At 36.0% G+C, this 26493-nt stretch overlaps 2 protein-coding genes across 2 annotated transcripts; both read left to right on the top strand.

Moving 5' to 3' along the window:
* Positions 1-15934: 15934 nt before the first annotated feature.
* Positions 15935-17792, top strand: LOC113273621 (geraniol 8-hydroxylase-like). Its single transcript, XM_026523278.1, has 2 exons — positions 15935-16907; positions 17036-17792. The coding sequence occupies exons 1-2, from the start codon at positions 15945-15947 to the stop codon at positions 17642-17644; spliced, it is 1572 nt and encodes a 523-aa protein (XP_026379063.1). The 5' UTR covers positions 15935-15944; the 3' UTR covers positions 17645-17792.
* A 1766-nt stretch (positions 17793-19558) lies between these two features.
* Positions 19559-21752, top strand: LOC113274970 (geraniol 8-hydroxylase-like). Its single transcript, XM_026524395.1, has 2 exons — positions 19559-20515; positions 20695-21752. The coding sequence occupies exons 1-2, from the start codon at positions 19634-19636 to the stop codon at positions 21304-21306; spliced, it is 1494 nt and encodes a 497-aa protein (XP_026380180.1). The 5' UTR covers positions 19559-19633; the 3' UTR covers positions 21307-21752.
* Positions 21753-26493: the final 4741 nt, after the last annotated feature.

Below are 26493 nucleotides of genomic sequence, written 5' to 3'. Positions count from 1 at the left end.
ACATTTGGAATATAAACGTTCCCACAGTTGGAAGAAAAATATTTGGTGGGAAAAAAAAGTCAATCTGGGGATCATAGCCTGGGCAAACCACATCAACCAGAGGATGGGTTTCTAACGACTGAACTCCTTCATGGACATCATTAGGCTCGGTAAAACGAGTATGAAGGAAATCTTGTAAAATGGTCGAGGCACAAATATCAAGTCCTAAGTGTAGGGACTTTCTGAGAGTTACAGGTAAGGCACTATGGAAGTGATAATCACCCCCAAACTTAGAGTTTTCAGTGTCTCTAGATAGACCTCTAATTATTTCTTGAATTTCCGTATCTTCAGAGTCCTTAAAATATTCAAGAGATTCTTCTAAGTTATTATCAGGTAGTGCATCTTTACTCATCTCTACGGGTCTATCTTGTTCTTCCAACACTATTGTTTCTAAGTCGTTAGACTCTAAAACAGTATTTTCGAAATGAACCCGTTCCTCTAAACCACTATCGGCTTCGTAATCAAAAGGAAAATCTACATCGTCTAAAACGGTGGTATCCCTAATCAAATCCTCGTCCTTTTGAATAGGTGAATAATCATAAAAATTATTTGGATTTGAACTAAAAATAATATAATCACTATGCCTACATATTTCAGATTCTTCATTACTGCTATCCTCATCATCATAGTACGAAGATGATTGAACCTTATTTAAATAAGTAGTGTCTTTTATTCTAACCTCGTCCTCTAAATTAGGCAAATATTCACTATTTACATCAAGGGTAAAATTGGAAACACTATTTTGGAAATTTAGATCTTTTAGAGAAGTTCTATTCTAGGTCTCTAACAAAAGATTTTGGGCCGACTCACATGAATTCCTTATGGTATCGTGCATAGAAGGTTCACTCATGGGTGCATTTTGTTTATTCACTTCTAACACAAACCTATTTGTATTCTCAGTTAATTGTTTGAGAGACTCTTCTAGAGGAAGAACAGGTTCATAAGGATCATAATAGGGACTAGCTTTCAATAGTTTAATTGTATCCTCTAGAGACGAAGAACTAGTACTATAATCTTCTTTCTCGTAAGACTGATGCATGTGTGGATAGTAATTGAGCTCACCAAGGTATGACCCATATCCTTCCAAAGGATGGCGTTCCCAACCACTATTCCCAACATGGTCATAAAAAGGATGATGTCCATATTCAAATTCAGGTCGATACTCATTGTATTGGCTTCTATCATACCAGTTCGACATTATTAATTGCAAGGGAATTCTACACAACCACAAACAAGGCCGACTCGACTCCACCAAAACAAACCTAAAGATTTCTAGCAAACAAAAAGCATGATGGCTCCACTTAGATTGTTTCTAGACTATCTTCTATCTTTCGAAAGGGAATTCTTTGCAATTTGAGCAAACCCCTCTGGAATCAATCCGAGTCAAAGTAAGTTGAACGGAGGCGAGGGAAGCTCAGTGGAGCTTTGATACCCAAGGCCTCACCGCTATCACAAGGCGGCGCAGTCACGCATTCAACTCACAGAAACCATCATGAACTTTGGAGTGTGCTTAAAGAGCAACCAATATTTTTAGAACGAGTTTCCTATTAAGCTCGTTACCCTATCGGTCTCGTTCTATTCCAAATTTTAAGCTTGGGTTCGCGTTAGGTTTCGTTTTCCTAAGGCGGGCAAGAAGGGAGCGGTGATGAAATCCGAACCCTTATCTTGTATTGGCCAGGCCTTTCCCTTTACTAGGAATTTAAAAACAGTCCAAATTCGTCCTCAATCAATGAATCACCTTAAGGAATACAGTAACTCGCTTACAGGAGATTCGCGAGTGTTTCGATGGACTTACCTCCCGTACCAGACGGGGGATGAACCGTTGAAGTCGACTCGGGCCACGACTCATATGCCGCGTACGAACCCGAGGGGCCGAGACGATATAGTAATCGTCTTCCTTCCCTGCACACAGTTTATATAAATTTTTTTTTTTTTAATAATACCCTTCCGTAGGGTTAAAAAAAAAAAAAGAATAAAGTCCAAATAAAAAGTCCAAAAATTACAAAAATTATGAAAAATAAAGCCTATTTACAAATTCTAAAAAAAATAAATAAAAGCCATATACAAAAAAAAAATAATAAAAATTAAATCCTAAAAAATTATGTCTTTTTTTTTCTTCTCCTTTAGCTTTTAGCTTTTAGCTTTAAGCTTTTTGTTCCCAAGTCCTTAGTATTCCACTTCGAACCTGTAAATCAAAGACACAAAAAGAAACGTAAAAAGGAACAAATAAAATAATAAAAACCTAAAAATTCTACCTAAGCACAAATCCGCGTCGGCGGCGCCAAAATGATTATAAATTTTTCGTGGGGGTTGTAGTTGTAGTGGTAAGGGGTATCGTTCAAACTCGAACTTGTGAAGGTGATGGATTTTTAGATTTAAAAAAATATATACAAAAATATTAGCAGTTTGGGCGAGAGGTAACCAAGACACTAAATTCCACTATTATGCAAAATTGAATGATAAATATTTCAAAACTCTATTTAATTCTTAAGTCCTCTTTTATCTTTAATTCACTATCAATCATACAGATTCTCAAACATTATTTGTAAACCTTAAGCATAGATTATCAAGAGATTAAACCAAGCATAACCTATCAAACTGAATAACAAATAATTAAGACAATCATTCAAATAATTTAAAACTCTGTAAAAGCAGCGATTAGGTGAATTATATAATTAAATGAAATAGTTACCCATTTATGTTGCGTGAATAGCTTCCTCCATTGCCTTGGTTACGAGGGAATTAGTCGCTCATCATATTGGAAAACCTCTCAAAGAATTTCATTGATGCTCAAAAGTGTTTTACAATGAAGAGAAAGATAAGTAAATAGTATAAAACAGGATTCTGCGACCCACAGAAGACGTCCAGAATCAACGACACAGAGATAGTGTTGTTGGTACAACGACTCAGTCGCGGAAAGGAGTGGAAAAGTGTCGCAATAAAGCGACAGTTTTTAACGACTTTCTTTCCTCGTCCAATGTTCTTCGTGTTCTTCAGTTCCAGCAGCAGCAGGAACTTCTTCACAGCGTCTGGTTCTTTGATTTTTACGTCTCTAACTCTCTCCCCAGCTCCCAAAACTCTCGACCCCCTTCTACTCGACCCAAGGGGTCCTTTTATACCCTCCAGAAGCCTTTAATCCCTCTCATTAACTCGTATAAATCTTCATAACTCGGAATGTTTTTTTTTTTATTTTCTTGAGCAAAAGTTTTCTGAATTAGATTCTTCACGCGTTAGATATCCCCCAGCACGTTCCAAATCATCTAGTCATCACCCAAGATGTTGCTCGAACCCTCACACATCATCAGAACACACATTGATCCTCCAGAACTCACGATTATCCCTTTCCTGCACGTGCAGCTCTGTTTTCTGCCCGTGACTTCCCTAGCTAATCCTGGACAAATTCGATCGACCAGAGCGCAACCAATAGATTTATACATGTCCCAGGAACAATCCCACCAAGTTTTAGCCATTGAATCTCTTTGTAGATCGTTCAAAAACCGAAACAAAAATCTGCCAGAACCTGTTCTTGGTTTCCCGCCATTTCTCAAAATTTGAATTTTTTGAGAACAAAATGTCCTCCCCCTAATCCTGTACGGGTGTCCCTTTAGCAATTTGGGCTGAAATAGTAATTCTTGGGTGGAAATAGTAATTTTTCTGGGTTCCTCCGGGACATTTCTGGGACGTTTCCGGTGCATTTCTGGGGTGCCTTTAGTACTTTTCTCCGGGATGTAAATCATCACTTTTTGAGCAACTCTTTCCACAGAAGGGTATTTTCTCCAAAAACACCTAAACAAATATAAAAACACCGTAATAAGAACAAATGGGTACTAACAAAATACACAAAAGAGATGAAAATAGATACATAAATGTGTCTATCATCCACCATCGAAGAATGCGAACAGGTAATCAGCGGTTGCATGGGGAAAGAGACCACGTGGAGAGCATGAGAGGGGAGATATGGTGGTTATACAACTTCAGACGGTTCTTATTCCACTCTCACCTCGTTCGGGTAGAATAAGAAAAGGCAAAATGTAGATACCAAAGATATGATTCTCCACTTGGACGAAGGAGAAGACCCGTGTCATTCAAGGGAATCCTGCCGAAAGATCTTGCACTACTCCCCGAAAATCCTCGTCAGTGACTTGTCAAATCAAGTCAAGGACGTCATTATTAGGTGACTGACGAAATGAAAAAACATGTGCAAGATATCATATTAAGGCGAGGTAACTCACTTGAAGAGTCTAAGTCGCGAAGGATTAATTGGAGTGCCCGGCAAGATACCATCCACGAAGTAAAGGTTGGCCAAATAAGGTAACTTGGCTGAAAAGATAATTGGCGAAGTCAGTAAATTATGGAGCAAGAAAAGAGACAGATGTCCCGACAAACACCCAAAGTTGTCAGCGAAAGAAAGGGGAAAACTTCATGGAAAATGATCTGGGCGAAGTATAAAGCATCTACACGAGATCCAAGTGAAGAAAAATGAGTTGTACACCATTAAGGTTGATTGGTCTATAAATAGGGGTCCTTGGACAATGTATGAGAGGTGGGATTCTTGGGGAGGAGAGAGCTTTGCTTTAAGTGAGAGATTAGGGTTTCCTTGTACTCAAGAACTTGTATCTTTCATTACCTGAAGTGGTTAATCAATAAAGAATTTTTTATTCAAAACCTTTATCATATTTTAGATCTGTTTCTTTTCTTATTTGGGTGTGCTACTGGATTTCCAGTAGTTACATTTTGCTTATTAGACACACATATAAGTACAGAAATTAGCTCGAGTCATGTGGGAAAATGACCATCCTAAGAAAAAATACTTCTGAACTTTTTGAAACAAAGTGCTCCTTCCGAATCCAAAAGAGTACGGTGTTCCTTGTCAGATCTAAGTTTCTTTTCTCAAAATCAGTATAATCCTCGTTAACGTGTTTTGCTTCTTCGCCATTAATGCTTGCAGCCCTGAGTTACATGGGATATATATAAAACGTGGTACAGCGCAAACAATAATGTGAACACATGGAATGATATAAGAAAAGTCTTATTAGAGACGCATGGTATGCGATTCTAAACATATCTAGTAACACAGAAAAAGGATTGGGAATTTGTATCTATCAATCAATTAAAAATGGATCAATGCCATGCAAACCAAACCTACAAAATCTTTTAAGATTACATAGATGCTTGGATGAGACTTTTCAATTAGTGATCAATTCTAAGGCCACATTACCGGTTTGTACAATAATTAAGATCATTAAGATCACCACAGATAAAAAAGAATACTCACAATTCAATCCTTTTCCAATATTCAAATATACTACCATTTCCAAGTGCTTTAAGGGCTATATATACATACATTACACATTTGTTTGTCACCCTATAATCAATACAATTTGATAGCTTGCGTTTGAGAGACAAAAATATAGATGGATTATCTGGGTGTTACTATGTTGATTTTGTTTTCTTGTACTCCCTCCGTTCTTTTTTAATAGGCCAGTTTCTATAAATAAAAGTTTCAAAAAAATAGGCCAGTTTCCTAATTGGGAAAGTCAAATGTTATTTTAATTTTTTGAGACCACTTTTCTCTTAACTTCTTTTGATGACAAGTGTCATGTGGACCACTTCATTTTACTTCTTTTGCTAACAAGTGTCATGGGGACCATTTCACTTCACTTCTTTTATTGACAAGTGTCATGAGGACCACTTTCAATGATTAGTTCTCTTAATTTCCTTAAATTTCGCTAAAAACAAAATTGGCCTATTAAAAAAGAACGGAGGGAGTACATTTTTCAAAATGTTTTCATGGATTACTAAATCTTCAAGTACGAGTCTCCCACCTGGTCCGGCACCTCTGCCAATTATTGGAAACCTTTTGCAACTAGGGAGAAAACCTCATGAGTCACTGACTCGGCTCGCTAAAAGTTTACGGGCCTTTGATGTCATTAAAGCTAGGTTCCGTAACAACAGTAGTTGTTTCTTCTCCTGCAATGGCCAAGCAAATTCTACAAAAACATGATCAATCATGTGTTAGTCGAACCATCTTAGAAGCAATTACGGTATTCAATCATCATAAAGTTTCAATGGTATGGCTACCTGTTTCTCCTCAGTGGCGTGATCTTAGAAAAATTACAAATTCACACATCTCCGCTGCTCAAAAGCTTGATTCATTAAGACGCCAAAAATTTGTCAAAATGCAAGCTCGGAATCCGTGGTTGATATTGGTCATGCTGCTTTTACTACTATTCTTAACTTGATCTCAAGTAGTTTCTTTTCTATTGATGTAGCTGATTATAGTTGAGATTCTACGTTTGAAACTGCACTTAGACAAGGAATGTTGGAAGCTGGAAAACCTAATCTTTCTGATTATATTCCGATAATAAGCTTCATGGATGTGCAAGGTATTAAACGCCGCATGAGAAATTATACTAGAATAATGGATGATACATTTGATAAAATAATAGATCATAAGTTGGAGCTAGCTAAAGAAGGAAAGAGTAGTAGTTCGAATGACTTGCTTGATATAATTCTTGGTCCTTCCCATGACAATGGTCTTGAGCTTCAACGTCACGACATCAAAGCTTTACTTAAGGTTGGTGTTACGAGATATTATAGTATCTTTACATATCCTCTTCTTAACTGCATGTATATTTAGTGTTGTCATAATATTATACGTATATTTTGTTTCCTTTCTTTTCGTTGTAATCTCTATATATGTACTATGGCTTTGCCAATCTAATAAACACAATGCAATAGAGATTTCTCTCTCAATCTGTTTAGTTTTCCTCTGATGCTCATGTTCTATCATGGCATCAGAGCCAGGTAAGATCTGAAATGCCACCTTCTGCTGCAAACAAACAATCTCCTTAAGCCAGCCAGGAATCTTTTACTCTTGTGTCTCAACACCTTTTTATATTTAGTTTTTAAACCCTAATCCGGTTACTTTTTTTCTCATCCTCCTGACAATCATGTCACGCGAAGATTTTCAGCCTATTACTGCAAAACTAGATGGTACTAATTACACTCACTGGTCTTTCCTTATGAAAAGTTTTCTCAAAGGCAAAAGCATGTGGAAATACATAGATGAGACAGAAACAAAACCCAAATAATCTACTTCTATCATCAAAGATAAGGGAACCGAAACATCAACAAGTAGTCTTGAAACCTGGGAGACAAACAATCACAAGATCCTGACTTGGATTGGCAACACAGTGATTACTTTAATCAGTATGCAACTTACAAGTTTTGAAGTTGCTAAAGATGCTTGGGACTTTCTCGTAAAAAGGTACACACAAATTAACTTTGCTCAAAGATACAAACTTGAACAAGATATTTGTTCTATGAAGCAACCATTAGATCAATCGATTTCTGACTTTCACTCTGAGATGTCTGTGATTTGGAATCAACTTGCATTTATGGAGCCAAAATGAACAACTGATTTGGCAATATGGGAAAATATAGAGAAGAGACAAGACTGGTTCAACTCTTGATGGCTCTACGAAAAGAGTTTGAATCAGTCAGAGGTGCTATTCTTCATCGTTCACCTCTTCCATCCGTAGAAACTGCTTTATCTGAGCTGATCACTGAAGAAACACGCAAACGGATCAAGCCAGAAATATCAGGAGTATTTGCTATGCCTGCACCTCGTCCAAACTTCAACAATCAGAAGAATAGTTTTGCAACACAGCGTGATTCTTCACAACCTGTTTGTCATAATTGCAAGAAAACTGGTCACATAGCAAGGAACTGCACTCTACCACCTTCTGCAATACCGCAAGATACTCCTACCACACAGTGCAACTACTGCAAAGAACTTGGGCATTCTACCAGAAGCTGTACATCTTCAACCTCCAGGAATATGCGGAGATTAAACGTTAACGGTACAACCAGGTTTAATGGTTCAAGTAGATTCTCTGCTGCACCAGTTTCATATGATGAAGCATTACCATCTGCACCATCTCAATCAATAGTTCCTTCTGATACATCATCACCTAGTCTTGCTGACATACAGAAGATGATTAAACAAGCTCTTTCAGTCAGTAACAATACTGCAGTTGCATCATTCTTTTCTACTTCCTCAGGTATTTTCTCAATTGGATGGTACCAAGATTCTGGAGCATCCAATCATATGACTCATGATTCAAAAATCTTTGACAGTCTTTGTCCAGTTGTTGCTCCTAAGATTCACACTGCTGATGGAACTGTTGTAACCGCCAGTCACATTGGGGTGGTTAGAGATTCAAATAACATTTTTGTACCAGATGTTCTTCTTACTCCTAATATTACAATGAATCTCATCTCAATTGGTCAACTATATGATCAAGGTTTTAACATTGTTTCCTCTCCTATTGGTTGTGCTATTCAGGATCTCAAAACAGGGAAGCTAGTTGGGATAGCCCGTATAGTGGGTCGATTGTATCTTCTACGGACTCTGATTATTCCATCAAAACTCAGAAATCATGTTGCTGCTACAACCTCTACATCTCATTCCACATTTCCTTTTATGTCTTGGCATTCTAGACTAGGTCATGTTTCATTTTCTCGTCTATCATATATGGTCAATAAAGGTCTACTAGGAGATACACAAGTAGACAAAGAAGCTAGTTGCATTTCTTGTAAACTGGCAAAACAACCAGCACTTTCTTTTAATGCAAGCACCTCAAAAACTACTGAACCTTTTTCTCTTATTCACTCTGATGTTTGGGGTAAATCTCCAGTGATGTCAAAAGGAAGTGCATTATACTATGTGAGTTTCATTAATGATTATTCTCGGTTACTTGGGTTTATCTATTTAATTCAAGAACAAAATTTCTTAACTTATATGTAATCTTTTCAACTATGGTCAAAACTCAGTTTGGTAAATCTATCAAAATCTTTCGTGATGATCAAAGAGGTGAATATATATCCACTCCTTTCAAAGATTTTCTCAAAACTCAAGGCACATTATTACAACTATCGTGTACCGAAACTCCAGAACAGAACGGAGTTGCAGAACGTAAACATCGTCATATTATCGAAACAACTAGAACCCAACTTGTTTCTGCATCAGTTCCATCAAATTTCTGGGGAGAGTCAGTTCTTACAGCAGTTTATACCATCAATCGTGTTCCAACATCTATCATTGGAGGTATTTCTCCTTATGAATGCCTTTATGGTAAGAAACCTGATTACTCTGAGCTTAAAATTTTTGGTTCAACATGTTTTGTTCTCCTTCCCGAGCGTGAACGAAATAAGCATACTCAAAAGAATATTCTTTGTGTGTTTCTGGGCTATAAGTATTGAACAGAAGGGATATCGCTGCTATGATCCTGTTAGTAGAAAACTTCGAGTCTCTAGACATGTAACCTTTTGGGAAAAGGTTCCATTTGGTCTCTTCCAAACAGTAAATCATCTTCCTTTGAGAATTTCTTTTGCACTGATCCTTTTTCTAGTGAAGTTAGCACCAATACATCTCTAGTACATGTGTCTAGTAATGAAACTGTTCCACATACTGATGATACTCATCAGATTCCAGTTGTGTCCGACCACTCTATGCCTCCACCTAACAATGCTGCCTTGGAAAGAGATTTTGATTCTCAAGTTGACACATTGCCACCTCGTCATCGAAGACCTCCATCTAAGTTCCCTGACTATCATTGCTCATTATCTACCATTATGCATGTTTATGAACCAAGAAACTACAGAGAAGCTGCAGCTATACCAGACTGGCATGATTCGATGACAGATGAGTTGACTGCACATAGAAGCTGGTACGTGGGAAATGGTAGATCTCCCTCCTGGAAAATTAGTTGTTGGAAGCAGATGGGTCCACAAAGTAAAAACCAAGTTAGATGGGACTCTTGAACGGTGCAAATCTTGTTTTGTTGCTCAGGGTTATACTCAAGAATATGGCATAGACTGTGAGGAAACATTTGCTCCTGTTGCTCGCATGGTAACTGTTCGTACACTCATTGAAGTTGATGATGTTCGACAGTGGGATCTTCATCAAATGGATGTGAAAAATGCATTTCTTAATGGGGAATTGCAAGAAGAAGTCTACATGTGTCCTCCTCCTGGATTAGATCATGCTCCAAATTAGGTGTGTAAACTTCGTCGAGCTCTCTATAGACTGAAACAAGCTCCTCGTGCTTGGTTTGGAAAATTCAGTAATGCAATTCTTCAATATGGCTTTACACAGAGTTACTACGATTCAGCAATATTTACACGATCATCAAACAAAGGTATTGTTATCCTTCTATTGTACGTAGATGATATGGTTATGACTGGCAGTGATATTGAAGGTATCAGAGATATTAAAAACCATCTAATTACATGTTTTCAAATGAAGGATCTTGGTCCACTCAGTTATTTTCTTGGTATTGAGGTGAGCAAGTCAGCCGATGGTTATTTCGTTTCTCAAGCTAAATATGCATCTGAAATCATTGCACGCTCTGGATTTACTGATGCTAAAATTACAGACACTCCACTAGAAGTGAATGTCAGACATGGTCCTTCAGATGGAAAGTTTTTATCCAATCCAACATTATATCGACAATTGGTAGGAAGTATGAATTACTTAACCATTACTCGGCCTGATATAAGTCATGCAGTTCATATTGTAAGTCAATTCATGTCAGCTCCTCGTTCTTCTCATTATGCTGTTGTTCTTAGAATACTTCGTTATCTCAAGGGAACCTTATATCAGGGGTTGCAGTTCTCATCTAAATCTAAACTTATTCTTAGAGCATACTCAGATTCAGATTGGGCAGGGGATGTTACAGATAGGCGATCCATTACATGGTACTGCTTGTTCTTGGGAGATTCTCTTATATCTTGGAGAAGTAAGAAGCAGACTGTTGAATCTCGTTCAAGTGCTAAAGCAAAATATCGAGCTCTAGCTCATACTACTTCTGAGATCATATGGCTTCGATGGTTACTCAGTGACATGGGAGTTGTCATTTCTACGCCTACACCTCTATTTTGTGACAACGAATCTGCAATTCAAATTACTCATAATGACGTTTTTCATGAAAGAACAAAGCAAAGAGAGATTGACTTTCATTTTACAAGACATCACTTTAAGCATGGAACAATTGCTCTTCCTCACGTAAGCTCAGAATTTCAATTGGCAGATTTATTCACCAAGTCACATCCTGCTCCTCGACTAAAGTTCTTGCTTTCCAGACTCAAGATGAGTTCAGCACCATCTTGTGGGTGGGTGGGGGGGGGGGGGGGGGGGGGGGGTGGGGGGTTACGAGATACTATATATCTTTACATGTATCTTTACACTGCATATATATTTAGTGTTGTCATAATATTGTACGATCCCTGTACGTATCTTTTGTATATTTTGTTTCCTTTCTTTTCGTTGTAATCTTTGTATATGTACTACGGCTTTGCCAATCTAATAAACACAATGCAATAGATATTTCTCTCTCAATCTGTTTAGTTTTTCTATGATGCTCATGTTCTATCAGTTGGCACTATTTTTTTTGTTTTGTTTTGTTTTTATTTTATATTTGGTATAAGCTTTAATATCTATTCTATTTGGTATAAGCTTTAATATCTATTTTGATGTTGAACGTCGGCATCAGATGATTGTAAGCATGCATCTCTCCTTCTACAGATGATTATAGTAGGAATTACCTATAGGTACTATTATGGTGTTCTTAGTTAGTGACAGGTCCACCCACTAAAGCCCAGTAACGGGAGGTCCGTAATAAAAAGAAAACAATAAAATTGGACTCAAATTTTTAGTCCCTGGTCCATACACGTGCGGGACCTTTTCTGTGCATTTTTAAAATCACCGAAATACCCCTTCTCTATGAGGTTTATAATCAGTTTCATATTTCTACTCGAGCTCATTTTTTCAGATACATTTTTTCTCTCTTTCCTCTCGATGCATCTTCGAAATCTCGACATGGTTTTTGAAGATTGTTTGTTCCAGGTATGTTTTCTAATCATCTTATTTGATTCTTTGTTAGTTTTTTTTTTAATTTGTTTTTTCAACCGAATCATGAGGATCAAATCGATTTTCATGATGTTTTATATTTTTTTTCCTTTTTGGTAATCGTTATAGATGTATTCCCAACTGATTTTGATGATTTATAGTTTTTTTTATTAATTTATTAGTGTTTTAGATCGGCTTTGGTTTTTGTTTTACTCATGGATTCATCACTTAATTTGTATGATTCAGCAGTACATATATGTCGTACTGAAAACTGTTGAATCAATTTTGTTATTAGTTATATTTTCATCACTTTTTGGTAATCGTTATAGATGTATTCCCAACTGATTTTGATGATTTCCAGTTTTTTATTAATTTATTAGGTTTTAGATCGGCTTTGATTTTGTTTTACTCATGGATTCATCACTTAATTTGTATGATTCAGCAGTACATATATGTCGTACTGAAAACTGCTGAATCAATTTTGTTATTATTTATATTTTCATAACTTTTTTTTGTTTGATCCAGAAGTATATATATGGGATACTAAAATAAAAGTGTTTTGATTATATATTTTTCGTTGATTCATTAAATTATACTGAAATATGTGTTTTGATTCGGTTATATCCAGAGTTTTTCCACTGGTTTTGGGTTCGATCCATTAATACGTATATGTAATACCGAAATATGTGCTTTGATTATGTTATATTCATCGATTCATCAATTTTTCTTTACATGCAGTTGATTTTTAGTTCATGAATACGCAGTAAGTATATGACGTGCTGATAGAACTTCTTCTGATTCTGTTTTATTCAGAGTTTTGCAACTTTTTTTGTTTGATCCATGAGTACGTATGCGAAATACTGAAATATGTGCTAGTTTTGTATAGCTTTTTTCTTTGTTTATCACCAGTACATATATGGAGTACTGAAACAACTGCTTTGATTTTGTTGTATTCACTTAAAGTTATCATCTAGCAGTACATACATCCAATACTGACTTATGAATTCATTGAATTGTTGCAGGTGTTGATATCAGTATGAACGCCCATTTGAATGCAGTGAAACTGATGTTGAAGGTTAAAATCCAGTGTTGAGGTTAAACTGATATGTACTCAAATTCTGTAAGCAATATAACATATATGTACTCAATTTATGTAAGCAGTGCAGCAGACATGTACTCGAATTTATAAGCAATGTAGCAGATATGTACTCGATATAATAAGGTTGTAAGCAGTGCAGCAAATATGTACTCGAATTTATAAGCAACAGATATATTGTCGAATTTGTAAGTAGTGTAGTATAGAAGATATGTACTCAAATTTGTAAGCAGTGTAGCAGATATGTACTCGAATTTATAAGTAGTGTAGTATAGAAGATACATATTCAAATTTGTAAGTAGTGCAGAAAATATGTACTCGAATTTATAAGTATATAAGATATGTACTCAAATTTGTAAGCAATGCAGCAGAGATATGTACTCAATATAATAAGGGTGTAGACACGCACATGTTTGGTAGTAGAGGATATTATGGTCATTTCAATGTTTTCAATTAATTTTGGACCTCCCGATAAAAAAAAAATCCGGTTGGACACTACTATAAATAACTATATGGGCCCAGGACCAACCAACAAATTTTCCATGATTATACGCATGCATGCATACTCTCAAAAACTTTGATTCTGATCCAGCCGAGAAAACTTCATTCTATGTTTGTGTGGTTTGAGCCAGACTCATAACACGTAATAACAAGTGCTGCTTTCGTTGACCAGTTAGATCTGTTAGATGCCTGTTGAATATCTGAAAGCTAGCAACACCATTATTCACACATAATTCGTAGTGACCAATCATAAAAAGGAAATAACATCCATGCATATCTTTCTCCTTTCTAGATGACATGGATAAGTACATGTTAAAATCCGTAGTGATAGTGTCATAGTGGAGTTGTGCTCCAGCGGCCCCAAATGTCCCAAGCCCGGCTTCTTTAGAAATGACTTTAGACCCCGTTGATAAAACAGAAAATTTTAAGAGCAACCATTACGGAACTGGTATCTCATTCTACATGGGCGATAAAGAAAAGGAAATGTCATGTACTATGGCAGAAAAAAAGCTAGCAGAAGTGAAAATTTTCTTCTTCATAGTGCTTGTTTTTATTCGGCATCTCCACCTTCTCGGCAAGTTACCCTATAATTTAATTTATTCCAAAAGTGATACGAGTTCCAAACTTGCTAGCATCACATAATCTTTGGCTAAAATATTACATTTGTTTTACTAGACTGTATCCAGTATTGAGCATGTGATCGAAGTTTTGTTGCTTTTATATGAGAATTAGTGTTTGAAAGTCTTACAAAATGGATCATGAAACAGGACTTACTAATGGCCGCGCCAGATACTATATCAGCCACGGTGGAATTGGCACTGGCTGAACTACTTCATAACCCGTCTAAGATGACGAAGGCACAACAAGAGCTTTCAAACATCATAGGTAAAGACCGACCGATCGAAGAGTCAGATATTATCCGGCTCCCTTATCTGCAAGCAATCGTAAAAGAAACATTACGCCTTCACCCACCAGCTCCATTCTTACTTCCTCATAAAGCAGAAAGGGAAAATTGGGAAACTGCCCCAATTTGGAGTGCAATCTTGGAAAACTGCCCCAACGTTAAAAAAAGTTGGAAAACTGTCCCACTGTTAGAAATCTCAGTTAACTCCGCGTGTGCGAGTTCTCACGTGCCAAAACCTTGAACCCTAAACCGACGCCACCACCACCCGAACCTTAAACCTTGAACCCTAAACCTTGAATCCTGAATTTTGAACCCCAAACCCTGAATTCTGAAGGATATATTTGGCTTTTTTTTCGCATGTATAAGCTCACACATGTGACTTAACTGGATTTCTAACGGAATGTGGCATTTTTCCAACTTTTTAAATGTTGGGTCAGATTTCCAACATTGCACCCAGTTTTGGGGCATTTTTCCAATCTCCCAAGCAGAAATGGACGTTAAAATCCATGATTTTGTTGTCCCTGAAGATACTCAGGTACTAATCAATGCATGGGCAATCGGTAGGGATCCTACCATCTGGGCAGATCCAACTAGTTTTCAGTCTGGAAGATTCTTAGATTTGAAAATTGATTATAAAGGCCACCATGTTGAGTTGATTCCATTTGGATCAGGTTGCAGAATCTGTCCCGGCTTACCTTTAGCACATAAATGACACACCTAATGATTGGTTTACTTCTACAATCATTTAACTGGATACTGGAAAATGGGATGATACCGGAGGACATGAATATGGAGGATGGCTCTAGGTTTACCTAAGTGAAAGCTACTGGTCTTCGAGTAATTCCCATCAAGCTATAAATCAAATCGATCATTTGTGTATCATGCATGAAGACTGGAGTTTATTTCTGTAAGTTAAAATTTTCTAATAAGATGTCTTGGTCACTGTTATAAAACAGTAAAATTATGGGGTGATACCAATAACTAGGCTTTACTGTAACCTCTTTTTGCTTGTACGCTTTATACTTTATGAAAATAAATGTTGGATGATTGGATTCCCTTTTTTTTTGTCCTCTCAATGTCTATTTATAGTCCTTTACTGTGAGAATGTATCCATCATGCGTAAACTTTATCCTCTGAACGTACTGGCAATGAATTGAGATGCGGTTGCCCGTATAGTAGGGGAAGCATTCAATCCAGACCAGAGTAACTAACTAGAGACCAAAAAAAGGAGTCGATAACGTGTAATAATGCAATTCTATCCAAACTGACAATGATTAGGATCCACTATTTCCTCTCTACTTTTCTCTGTCTCCCAACTCTCTGCAGAAGATTATATTGGACATGTCAAATGTGAGGCCACACATCTGTACTATTTTATCTTTTTGGTCAAGAGTTATTTTACTCTCCTTTTAGCAGACTTCTTGGAATATATCTAAAACAGTAAAAAGTACTACTAAAAACTTTAGAAAATTCAATCCATTTCTACTAGTATGTACTCCCAAGGCTCTCAAGTCTTAAGTTTAGCACTCTTTCATTGGCAGTTTTTTAGGTTTGAGAGAAAGAAAATGGATAACTTGAATCTTTTCATGTTAATTGTGCTTTCATGTATATTTTTCAAGCTGGTTATCAATTCAGTTGCAAAGAGAAATCTCCCACCAGGTCCATATCGGCTACCTATCATCGGAAATCTTCTCCAACTCGGCAAAAAACCTCACGAGTCACTGACTCATCTCGGCAAAGTTCACGGTCCACTAATGTCACTAAAACTCGGTTCTTTAACGACAGTAGTCATTTCTTCTCCTGCAATAGCCAAAGAAGTTCTTCAAAAACATGATCAATCTTTTTCTAGTCGAACAGTTTTGGATGCAATTACGATACACGATGACCATAAATACTCAATGATATGGTTACCTGCTTCACCTCAGTGGAGAGCTCTTAGAAAATTGACAAATTCACATATTTTCAGTACTCAAAAACTTGATTCAAATCAAAACTCAAGGCAGCAAAAGTTAGATGAGCTTGTTTCTTACGTGGGCCGAAATGCAAGTTCAGGTTCTGCCGTTGACATTGGTCAAGTTGCTTTTACAACTGTTCTTAATTTGATGTCCAATAGTTTATTTTCTATTGATTTAGCTGATTACAATTCAAATTCTGGTTCTACCTTTAAGAATACTATAAGAGCAATTATGTGGGAAGCCGGAAAACCAAATGTTTCGGATTATTTCCCTGTTCTAAGATTTTTGGATTTGCAAGGTATTAGACGCCGTACGGGAAAGTACATTCGAATTCTGGATGATATTTTCAATCAGATTATAGATCAAAAATTGTTGGTATTACAGTCTCGAGAGGGAAATAGTAGTATGTCTGGTGGTGACATGCTTGATGTGATTCTTGACCCATGCCATGAAAATGGAATCCAGCTTCAACGTCATGAAATAAATGCTCTACTTAAGGTTGGTACTAATGTAATTTTCAATCATTCACTATTTAAAGTCTGGCGCTAGGCCGGGTGTGCAATTTCTTCTTGATTTTTTGGTTGAAAGATTTTCATACAAGCCTTACAAAATGATTCATGAAACAGGACTTCTTCGTAGCTGGAACAGATACTAGCTCATCCACTGTGGAATGGGCAATGGCGGAGCTACTTCACAACCCATTTAAGATGACAAAGGCTCAACAGGAGATCTCAACCATTATAGGCAAAGACAGATTAATCAAAGAGAGAGATATCATCCGACTCCCGTACTTGCAAGCTATCGTGAAAGAGACGTTACGGCTTCACCCACCAGCTCCATTCTTGGTCCCGCACAAAGCAGTAGTCGATGTTAAAATGCATAATTTTCTTGTCCCTAAAGATGCTCAGATATTAGTGAATGTGTCGGCAATGGGTCGAGATCCTGCCATATGGACGGACCCTATTAGTTTTAATCCTGAAAGGTTTTTAGATTCCAAAGTTGATTATCGAGGTCAAGATTTTGAGTTGATTCCGTTTGGGTCTGGTCGTCGAAGTTGTCCCGGCTTACCGCTAGCACATAGAATGGTACATCTAATTGTGGGTTTGCTTATACAATCATTCGACTGGAAACTGGAAAATGGGATGAGACCAGAGGATTTGAGTATGGAAGAAGAACTTGGATTTACATTAACAAAGGCTACCGGTCTTCGAGCAATTCCTACTAATAGACTCTAATTTCAACTTATCACTTGGGTATATCCTCATCGAAGTTAGTATCTAATTTTGTATTTAGAAACTTTTCGTTTTTATCCTAGAAATTTTGTGACAAGAATTTGCGATCTATAAGTAAGATACGATAACAAGAATTACAGTTCCAAAATACTGCGATTTTTGTTCTTGGAATACTTGTGATGAAAATGTGAAAAATCTGAAAAATTGCTAAATTCATATCTTAAACACTAATGAGAAGACGGAGGAATGGCCTGTGAATATTCACGTGTCTCTCAGAGGAGACAACTTCTTGAAATCTCCTCTTTTTTTTCCTATGATACGAAGAGGTAAAAAAAATCAGGTTATCTCTGGCAAAATTCACCAAAGCTTCAGTTAAGCGGCATTAGTGTTGTCCATGCATGTTATCCAAATAACAAACGGAAAATGGGTTATTTGTCCAAAAGAATTTAAAACGTGGTTCAAATGGACGAGTAAAAATTAGTATGGGTGAAATGGACAAAAAAAAAACAAGGATGAAACTGGATTCATCGCGGCTTAAACTTAAAAAGTAGCAAGGATGAAACTGGTTACATCCTGGCTATTTTTATATTTTTGTCCATTTGAACAGTATCTTTTTAATTTTTGTCCATTTAAACAGTATCAAAATGTACAAGTCTTTTTCACCCATAAATTATTGATTTTGGTCTTTTTAACCAATTTTATGAATAACAAACTTATCACTGTTATCAGGTTATCCCATGCAATTATGTCCGATATGTCCTCATGCACTTTATTTTTCTCTCATGATCAGACTCAAAACTAGTACCGACCACCCACCAAGTATAAGCATATTGCACGCGGACGTGGAGGTAAAACCAAATAAAATAAAATTGTAAATTGCATTTTCAAATAAGATAGGAAACCAACACAATCAGATAAGATAAGAAACCAACACAATCAGTCGGCAACCACCACGGAAGACATCACAATATCACTAGTTAAAGTGTTATGGCATTTTCAAACCCAAGTGAGTGTCAGACGACGCATAGCCATAGGCAAGATTTTCATAACTTAGTCCGTCTCTTGGGACTGTGAATGGCTCTTCCCACTACATTGACAAACAAAGCATTACTTTATTGTTGGACTTTTGTAATTGTCGTGAAAGCTCATCAAATTTTGGCACAAGATCTGGAACTATGTTTTGGATAATACTGCGACGTTAGCGGCTGCCTGTTCTACACCCCAATTTTGGATTTGCAGGACGTTTTCACCCTCTACTCAAAATCAAATGCATTAGATCAATCATTTCCTGTGGGGCACTTGCCCTGCTTAACGTGTTTTGTTTACCCTCAACAAAGATCTGATATAACACTCCAGATTCTAGAAATCTGTATGTGATTGTACTTGCACGTATCTTATTGCAGAACAGTATCTATTAAAAAAAAAAACATGACACAAGATGATTGAGGCCATACATTAATCTTTTCTGTTGGAAAAAAAAGGGTTTCACGAAGGATGAATGACACAGAGAAGAAAGTGTTGCATTCCAAAACTTTCAAGGCTTGTATAAATTTCTTTTAGACAAATATTTCTACCCTCCCAATAACAATTGGCGATTACAACAGGTATGCGAAATATTGCCTTCAGGATACAATGAAAGCCCTGCAACGAAAACTGAATTCAAGGTTTGTACCCCTTGATTCAATCAAGAACACACAAAGAGATTTCTGATTTCTGATGATGCTTTTTGAAACAGAGAAAACAGATTGATTTTTCTTATATGTTAAACGAAACTGGGAGAAGCTATTTATAAAGGGTTTTGCACCTGTTGGGAATAGGTATTTATTCGCCTGGGGGGCGATGCCCCCCAGGACCCCCCTTTGGTTAGCGGCGTTGAAAATATTCCAACATTTTCTTGGTTAGGTAATAAATGCACATTACAGATGCACTTCAGGATATTATGTAATCTGCATTATTAAAAATTTCAGCAGGTTTCAAGAGAGAGCAAGAGAAATGGAGTACTTGAATCTTCTTCTGTTAATTCTACTTCCTGTAACGCTTCTCAAAGTATTTTCATGGATTACTAAATCTTCACCCACAAATCTCCCACCCGGTCCTATTCCATTGCCCGTCTTTGGAAATCTTTTTAAACTTGGAAAGAAGCCTCACGAGTCACTCACTCAATTAGCTCAAATCTACGGACCCTTGATGTCACTAAAACTCGGTTTCTTAACAACAATAGTCATTTCTTCTTCAACTATAGCCAAGGAAGTCTTACAAAAACATGATCAATCATTTTCAAGTCGCACCGTTATAGACGCGGTTACAGTACTTAATCACCATGAATCTTCAATCGTATGGTTACCTCCTTCACCTCAGTGGAGAACTCTTAGAAAATTAACCAACTCACATATTTTCACTACCCAAAAACTTGATTCAAATCGAAGCCTAAGGCACCGAAAGCTAGAGGAACTTGTTTCTTACATACGGAAAAGCGCAAGTGCTGGTTCTGTGATTAATATCGGTCAAGCTGCATTTACTACTGTGCTTAATTTGATATCGAATAGTTTCTTTTCGATTGATTTAGCTGATGATTTTGGTTCAGATTCTGTTTGTGTTTTTAAAGATGCCGTTAGAGGAGCAATGTGTGAAGCAGGAAAACCAAATTTGTCCGATTATTTTCCAATGATTAGATTCATGGATCTTCAAGGTGTGAGACGTGGTATGAGTAAGCATTTCGGAGTATTGGATGAGATATTTGAGAAGATTATAGAAAAGAAATTGTTGACTCTACAGTCTAGAGAGGGGAAAGGTGACTTGCTAGATATGATTCTTGATCCATCCCATGATATCGGAATCCAACTTCAACGTCATGAAATCAAATCTTTACTCAAGGTTGGTACTTTCCTTCCGTGTGTCCTTTTATGAAGCATTTAATTTTGTTCTGCCAAATTTGAGACAACTTCTTTTCTTGTATACATTTCTTTGACCCATTTTGCTTGAAGGGGTACTAGTGCTTGGTGTGCATACATTCAATTTAATCTTAACAGAATGATTTGTTTATGAATCCATAGGACTTCTTTGCTGCTGGTACAGATACTACCTCGGCCACGATAGAATGGGCAATGGCGGAATTACTTCACAACCCATCTAAGATGGCAAAGGCTCAATCAGAGCTTTCGGACATTTTAGGGAAAGACGGACAGATTGAAGAATCAGATATCGGTCGACTACCTTACTTGCAAGCAATTGTCAAAGAAACGCTTCGACTACACCCACCAGCACCGTTTTTAGTTCCTCATAAAGCAGATAACAATGTTGAAATTCATGATCTCGTTGTCCCTAAAGGTGCTCAGGTACTAGTCAATGTATGGGCAATTGGTCGAGATCCTATCCAATGGAAGGACCCAACTTGTTTTATCCCTGAAAGATTTTTAGATTCGAAAACTGATTATAAAGGTCAAGATTTTGGGTTGATTCCATTTGGATCGGGTCGTCGAATTTGTCCTGGTTTACCATTAGCACACAGAATAATACACTTAATTGTGGGTTTGCTTATACAATCATCATTTGATTGGAAACTAGAAAATGGATTGAGGCCAGAGGATTTGGATATGGAGGAAGAATTCGGGTTTACATTAGCCAAGGCTACTGGTCTTCGAGCAATTCCAATAAATAGATTATAAATGATGGAAATTCCTAACTGATTGTAGTTTATTAAGAAGGATTAACTAGGGTATACCGGAAATAATTTGGGAATATTTTACTATTCATGCTAGCATGGAAAAATCATACCGATTTTAGTTGCCGTCACAAATGGTAAAATATTCTCCAATTATTTGCGATATACCTACCCCTGTTAATCGCTCTTGATTAATATGGAGTGTTATAGATCCTACGACATTGTCCTAGAAATTGCTATGTATTTGGGAAGGTTTTTATTCCTTGAGCAGTAAGATGCAAAAGCGAATGATAACTTAATATATTGTGAAGATCGGTGCTGAAATGTTTTGAGCATTATTTGTGCAGTTTGAATGGCCTAGCAATATTTTGCCACGTCTAGAAATTGTCATGAAATGTTCTCATATAGGTGTGATTATAGCACACTTTAATTGACTTTTTTATTCTTTTCTTTTTTCTTGAAGGTTATTATTAGGGCGTCACATTTCATTAGAGGGGCGTCACCTCATATGATAAAAACGGGTCATGCATAAGTAATATCAAAAACCCCTTATCTAAAATAATTTTGTAATGACTAAACAACTCTTATTTAGTTAATTTTAATTTAATTTAATTAGATAAAAATTAAATTAATGAATTTTATTGTATACTTGGTGAATTCTGGGACAAAGTTTTTGTGGGAAGAAAAACTGGTCGTAAAATAAACTTCTAAGGTTGGAAATAATCCAAACCTGGACGTAAAATCACTTCTACAGTTGGAATTAAAAGAAAACTAGACATAAAATCAGATTCTACGGTTGGAATTAAAAGGAACCTGGACGTAAAATGAGCTTCTACGGTTGGAACTAATTCAAACCTGGACGTAAAACTACATGCAAATAAAATTCTACAGTTGGAATTAATCCAAATCGGGACGTAAAATCACTTCTACGGTTGGAAATAATTTAAACCTGGACGTAAAATCACTTTTACGGTTGGAATTAAAAAAAAAACTGGACGTAAAATACGGTTGGAATTAAAAGAAACCTGGACGTAAAATGAGCTTCTACGATTGGAACTAATCCAAACCTGGACGTAAAACTACATGAAAATAAAATTCTACGGTTGGAATTAATCCAAACCTGGACATGAAATCACCTACGGTTTTTAAGTTTTTATTTTAGTTAAAGGGTAATTTAGACATTTTGTATATGTGTTAGGATATCCCATAACCACTTTTTTGGACATTAAGAATCCAAATAAAACCCCTCTATTGGAGTGTGAAGCCCCAATAATAGCCTTTTTTTTCTTAGTATTCCTAATCCTCCATCTCCATCCAAGCATTTTTTTTTCCATCAATTATTAATGTACTGTGGATGTCCCAAATCAATATTGAAGCGTCATTTATTTTTTATCTTTGAAATACTTTGAACATGACGAATGTGTCTTTAGTGCTAACATAAATTAGAAGAAATAAGGTTAGAGGAATTAGGTTATGTTTTAGAATATTTGTGAGAATGAGAGTTGTCTCTTCTTCAAATCCTCTTTGTGTTCTCTAGGTAGAATTAGAATCATCTAATTCTAGAGATTCAACTAGATGCCTCTAATTATCTTTTAGTTTTCAATCGATAGCGCGGAGAAACTATAAGTCGTAGGAGAAGAATCTCATTTTTAGGTTCTCCTTTTATTCAAAGGGTGCAGAAACTAATTTGGTTGATTGTTTATCCATTTCAAATTATCAATTTCAAGTTATTTGGATTATAGATTTCCGTATCTCATCAACTATTCAAGCCACCAGAGAAATTAAGGTATATATACTTATTGGATTCTTGCCTTACAATTTAATTGCCGATTTTGGACCGATCTATACAGTTCATATGCTTGCCCAAAGTAGTTAATATCGTGTATCGGTATCCTATCGGTCGGGTCCGATACACCTATACAAAATAATAATATCGGTTTTTATCAGGGATACATCATTAAGATAGAATATTAAATATTTATAAATATTTCAATCTAAAAAAAAAAATTGGTGTTATATGATGCTTTAATTCTCAAGATCGAAGCTTCATAGTACAAATTAAAGGGTACATAAGAAGCTGATGATTAGGAGGAAGAGTTATGTTTGAATATTTTCAGATCTAGATGATTTATTCTACCGAATTGCCCTTGCCGATAATATCAATGTATCAGTGAACCCGATATATCGGTTTGTATCGGCCGATACGAACGTTTTTATCGTTCAATCCTTGTATCGCTAATATTTTAGATATCGTAAAGGTTTTTCCCGATACACGATAAAAACCTATAATATTGGACGATACAACCGATATTGACTACCTTACACTTGTTGTGCGTGTCAATGAATATTATAGTTTCATATGAAGCAATGTGATTTTTATCTTTGGAAATATTTTTCAACCAGAATTAACACTTGGGGATTATATTTGTCTTAGAGTGTCACTGCTCCAATAGCAACAATGAGAAATTTGAATCCACAAGGATGTACTCCTATGCGCTATTTGGTACTAATAGTAAGCAAAAATGGGCCTTGCCAAAATGGGAGTTCATGCTCCGTACTTAAGACGGCAAATCTCCGTAATGGTAAACTTGATACAGTAAAACCTCCGTATAAGAATATCCTATGGACCACAAAAAAATATTTTTATACGAGAGTTATTCTTATATGGAGGTCCTACCTTGAATAGACCGAAAGAAAAACTTTCATGCATGTACATCGGAAAATACATATATATGCATAGGAAACACAAAAATATATCTATGTAAATTTAAATACTACTTAATGAGGATTTTATTTTACATGTATGTATATATGAAATCAATCCACATAAAACTCAACTTTGACATCGAAAACTAACAAATGAAATCATATGAGTGGCAGAGATTTGGATTAAGTTGTGCACAAAAAAGCAACGAATCCACTTTGAAGCAAAATGATCATGTAAAATTATTTATAAGAATCTCTTCATTTTAAACATTAATATATTACAAGATTTATATTATTTATATTATATTGTCAATTATTCTTATATGGAGGTTCCTTAAAACGTGACCTGAAAAAATTATGACTTATTCCAATATGGAGTTTGTTCTTAAATATAACTGGCCCAAATCGGGACCGGAATTTTTCATTCTTATATGGAGTTTATTCCTATATGAAGTATTCTTCCAGAGAGATTTTACTGTATTTCTATAATAGTGTCTGATAAGTACGGAGATTTCTCTCGGGAAAACCAGTACTTTAGAAGTCCCAACTCTTTTCTCGCAAATCAAAGCCAGAACTGAGAATTAACTTAAAACACCAGCAAATGCTAAACATACAGAGAAAATGTGAATTAGGGATAATTAATCCGAGAAAGAGAAGCGGCTGGTCCCACTTTGCCTTGCACATGCCCCAATGATAGAGGGGTTTCCTACCTGTTATTAGGTATCCACTCAGGATTTCTCTCGGGAAATCCCTCATTAAATTTAACACCTCTAGGCAAGCATCCACCATGTTTTTGTTATAGGTATGTTTATACCGTGTTAGTCGGCCGAAAGTAGTTTTGTATGTTTATACCTAGTATAAGTAGCAGTGTATTTTATAAGCAGGAAGCAAACCTATATAGTTTGTGTCTATAAAGTCGTTAGGATACGCTTTAAGAAGTAGCTTTTCGAGTCATTATTTAAGAAACAAAACATGAGAACAACTTCCAAAGGTAAAAAGTTAATTTTCAGTGAAGCAAACTTTTTTTCTAACTTTTATAATTTGAAAACTGCTTCAAGTATCTCCAAACACGGTATATGGAAAACTAAGACTTTACCTTTACAGATTATAGTAATGCTCGATTAACCAGGTTTTATTTCGTGAAAACTCCCGAAAAATAACCGTGTTGTAATTAGGATAGTTGCTCTACCATTGAGATCATAAAATTATAAAGGTTGTCAAAGGTAAATGCACGTGGACGTGGAGGTAAGAAAAATAAAAAAAATAAAGAAATGTGGAAATTTCTGAGGAACCCGAATTTGGTTCCTGTGTCTTTCATAAATCCATCAATAAAATAGTATATATTTATATCTTTCATAAACCCATCAATAAAATAGTATATATTTATAGCTCAAAATGTAAGATCCACCGTTAAAAACAATAATTTTAGATCAGATTTAAATTTTTATTTTTTTTCAAGACTAAATTAACCTTTATCTATCAAGTATTATTAACAAAAAAAAAAAAAATATATATATATATATATATATATATATTCTTAGTCGTTGGCGTCATTTAAGGACCGCGGTTTCTCTTTTGGGTCAACATTAATCAAATCCGAGATCTAGGGTCAGTACTCAATATTTAACGCAAAAGATATTCTCCTCATTCTCAATTTTTATCCGCCATTAATCTGGTTGTCTGTTTGCATCTTGGTCAGGATTCGCTACTTCATTTTTTGTTCCTTCCATTTATCACGATTGATAAAATTCATGTTCAGAACAGAAGACAACGGATCTCACGAGTTTTCTTTTCATTCTCCAAAGTCCAAAAGCACGGATGGCTGCTAACATGGAAATGACGGCAACTATTACAAAACCCGTCAATCCAATCTCTTTTGGGTACTATACAGGTTGCTTTGTTCAGAACGTCAATGCTATTAATGCATTCACAAGAAGCTCCGTAAGATCAAGAAGGATAAGAAGCCAAAAGGTAAGTAAGAGATGAGAAAGACGTCAACGTAATGGTAACTACAGGTTAGTCACTAGTGATGAGTATGAATTGAAGTTGCTTGATCCGGCAACCATGGGTAAAATAGATAGGTGTTTGTAGGTATATATCTATCGGGAGATTTGTAATTCACGGATTTACAACTGTAGTTTCGTGGTTAAAATCACTTGAATATTTCAATTCACTTATATACTTGGGGTTTGAAAATCGCGTTCAATGGATGTGATTTGATAAAGTTTTTTAGTTGTTGACGACAACTAAATTAAATTTGTGGTTTTTCATTGTTTCATGTGAATGCATTAGGTTGTATCAGGGGGGCGGATCTTGTATTTTACATAAAATTGTTTAAAAAGACCAAAATCAATAATTTTTGGGCGAAACGGACATGTAAAATTTGATACTGTTTAAATTGACGAAAATGTAAAAATAGTCAGGATGTAAATAGTTTCATCCTACCAATTTTCAAATGTTTTTTTTTTATTTTTAGTTTATATCA

This window comes from Papaver somniferum, chromosome 4, assembly GCF_003573695.1.
Source record: "Papaver somniferum cultivar HN1 chromosome 4, ASM357369v1, whole genome shotgun sequence".
Classification (NCBI taxonomy): domain Eukaryota; kingdom Viridiplantae; phylum Streptophyta; class Magnoliopsida; order Ranunculales; family Papaveraceae; genus Papaver; species Papaver somniferum.
Note: the sequence above shows the minus strand (reverse complement) of the source record. Positions and strands in the feature narration are given on the sequence as shown.

Bases quoted from the DNA above. Each gene is read 5' to 3' on its own strand.
- LOC113273621 (XM_026523278.1), top strand. From the start codon at position 15,945: ATGTACTCCCAAGGCTCTCAAGTCTTAAGTTTAGCACTCTTTCATTGG. The intron at 16,908-17,035 runs GTTGGTACTAAT...TTCATGAAACAG, and splicing joins AAATAAATGCTCTACTTAAG to GACTTCTTCGTAGCTGGAAC.
- LOC113274970 (XM_026524395.1), top strand. From the start codon at position 19,634: ATGGAGTACTTGAATCTTCTTCTGTTAATTCTACTTCCTGTAACGCTT. The intron at 20,516-20,694 runs GTTGGTACTTTC...ATGAATCCATAG, and splicing joins AAATCAAATCTTTACTCAAG to GACTTCTTTGCTGCTGGTAC.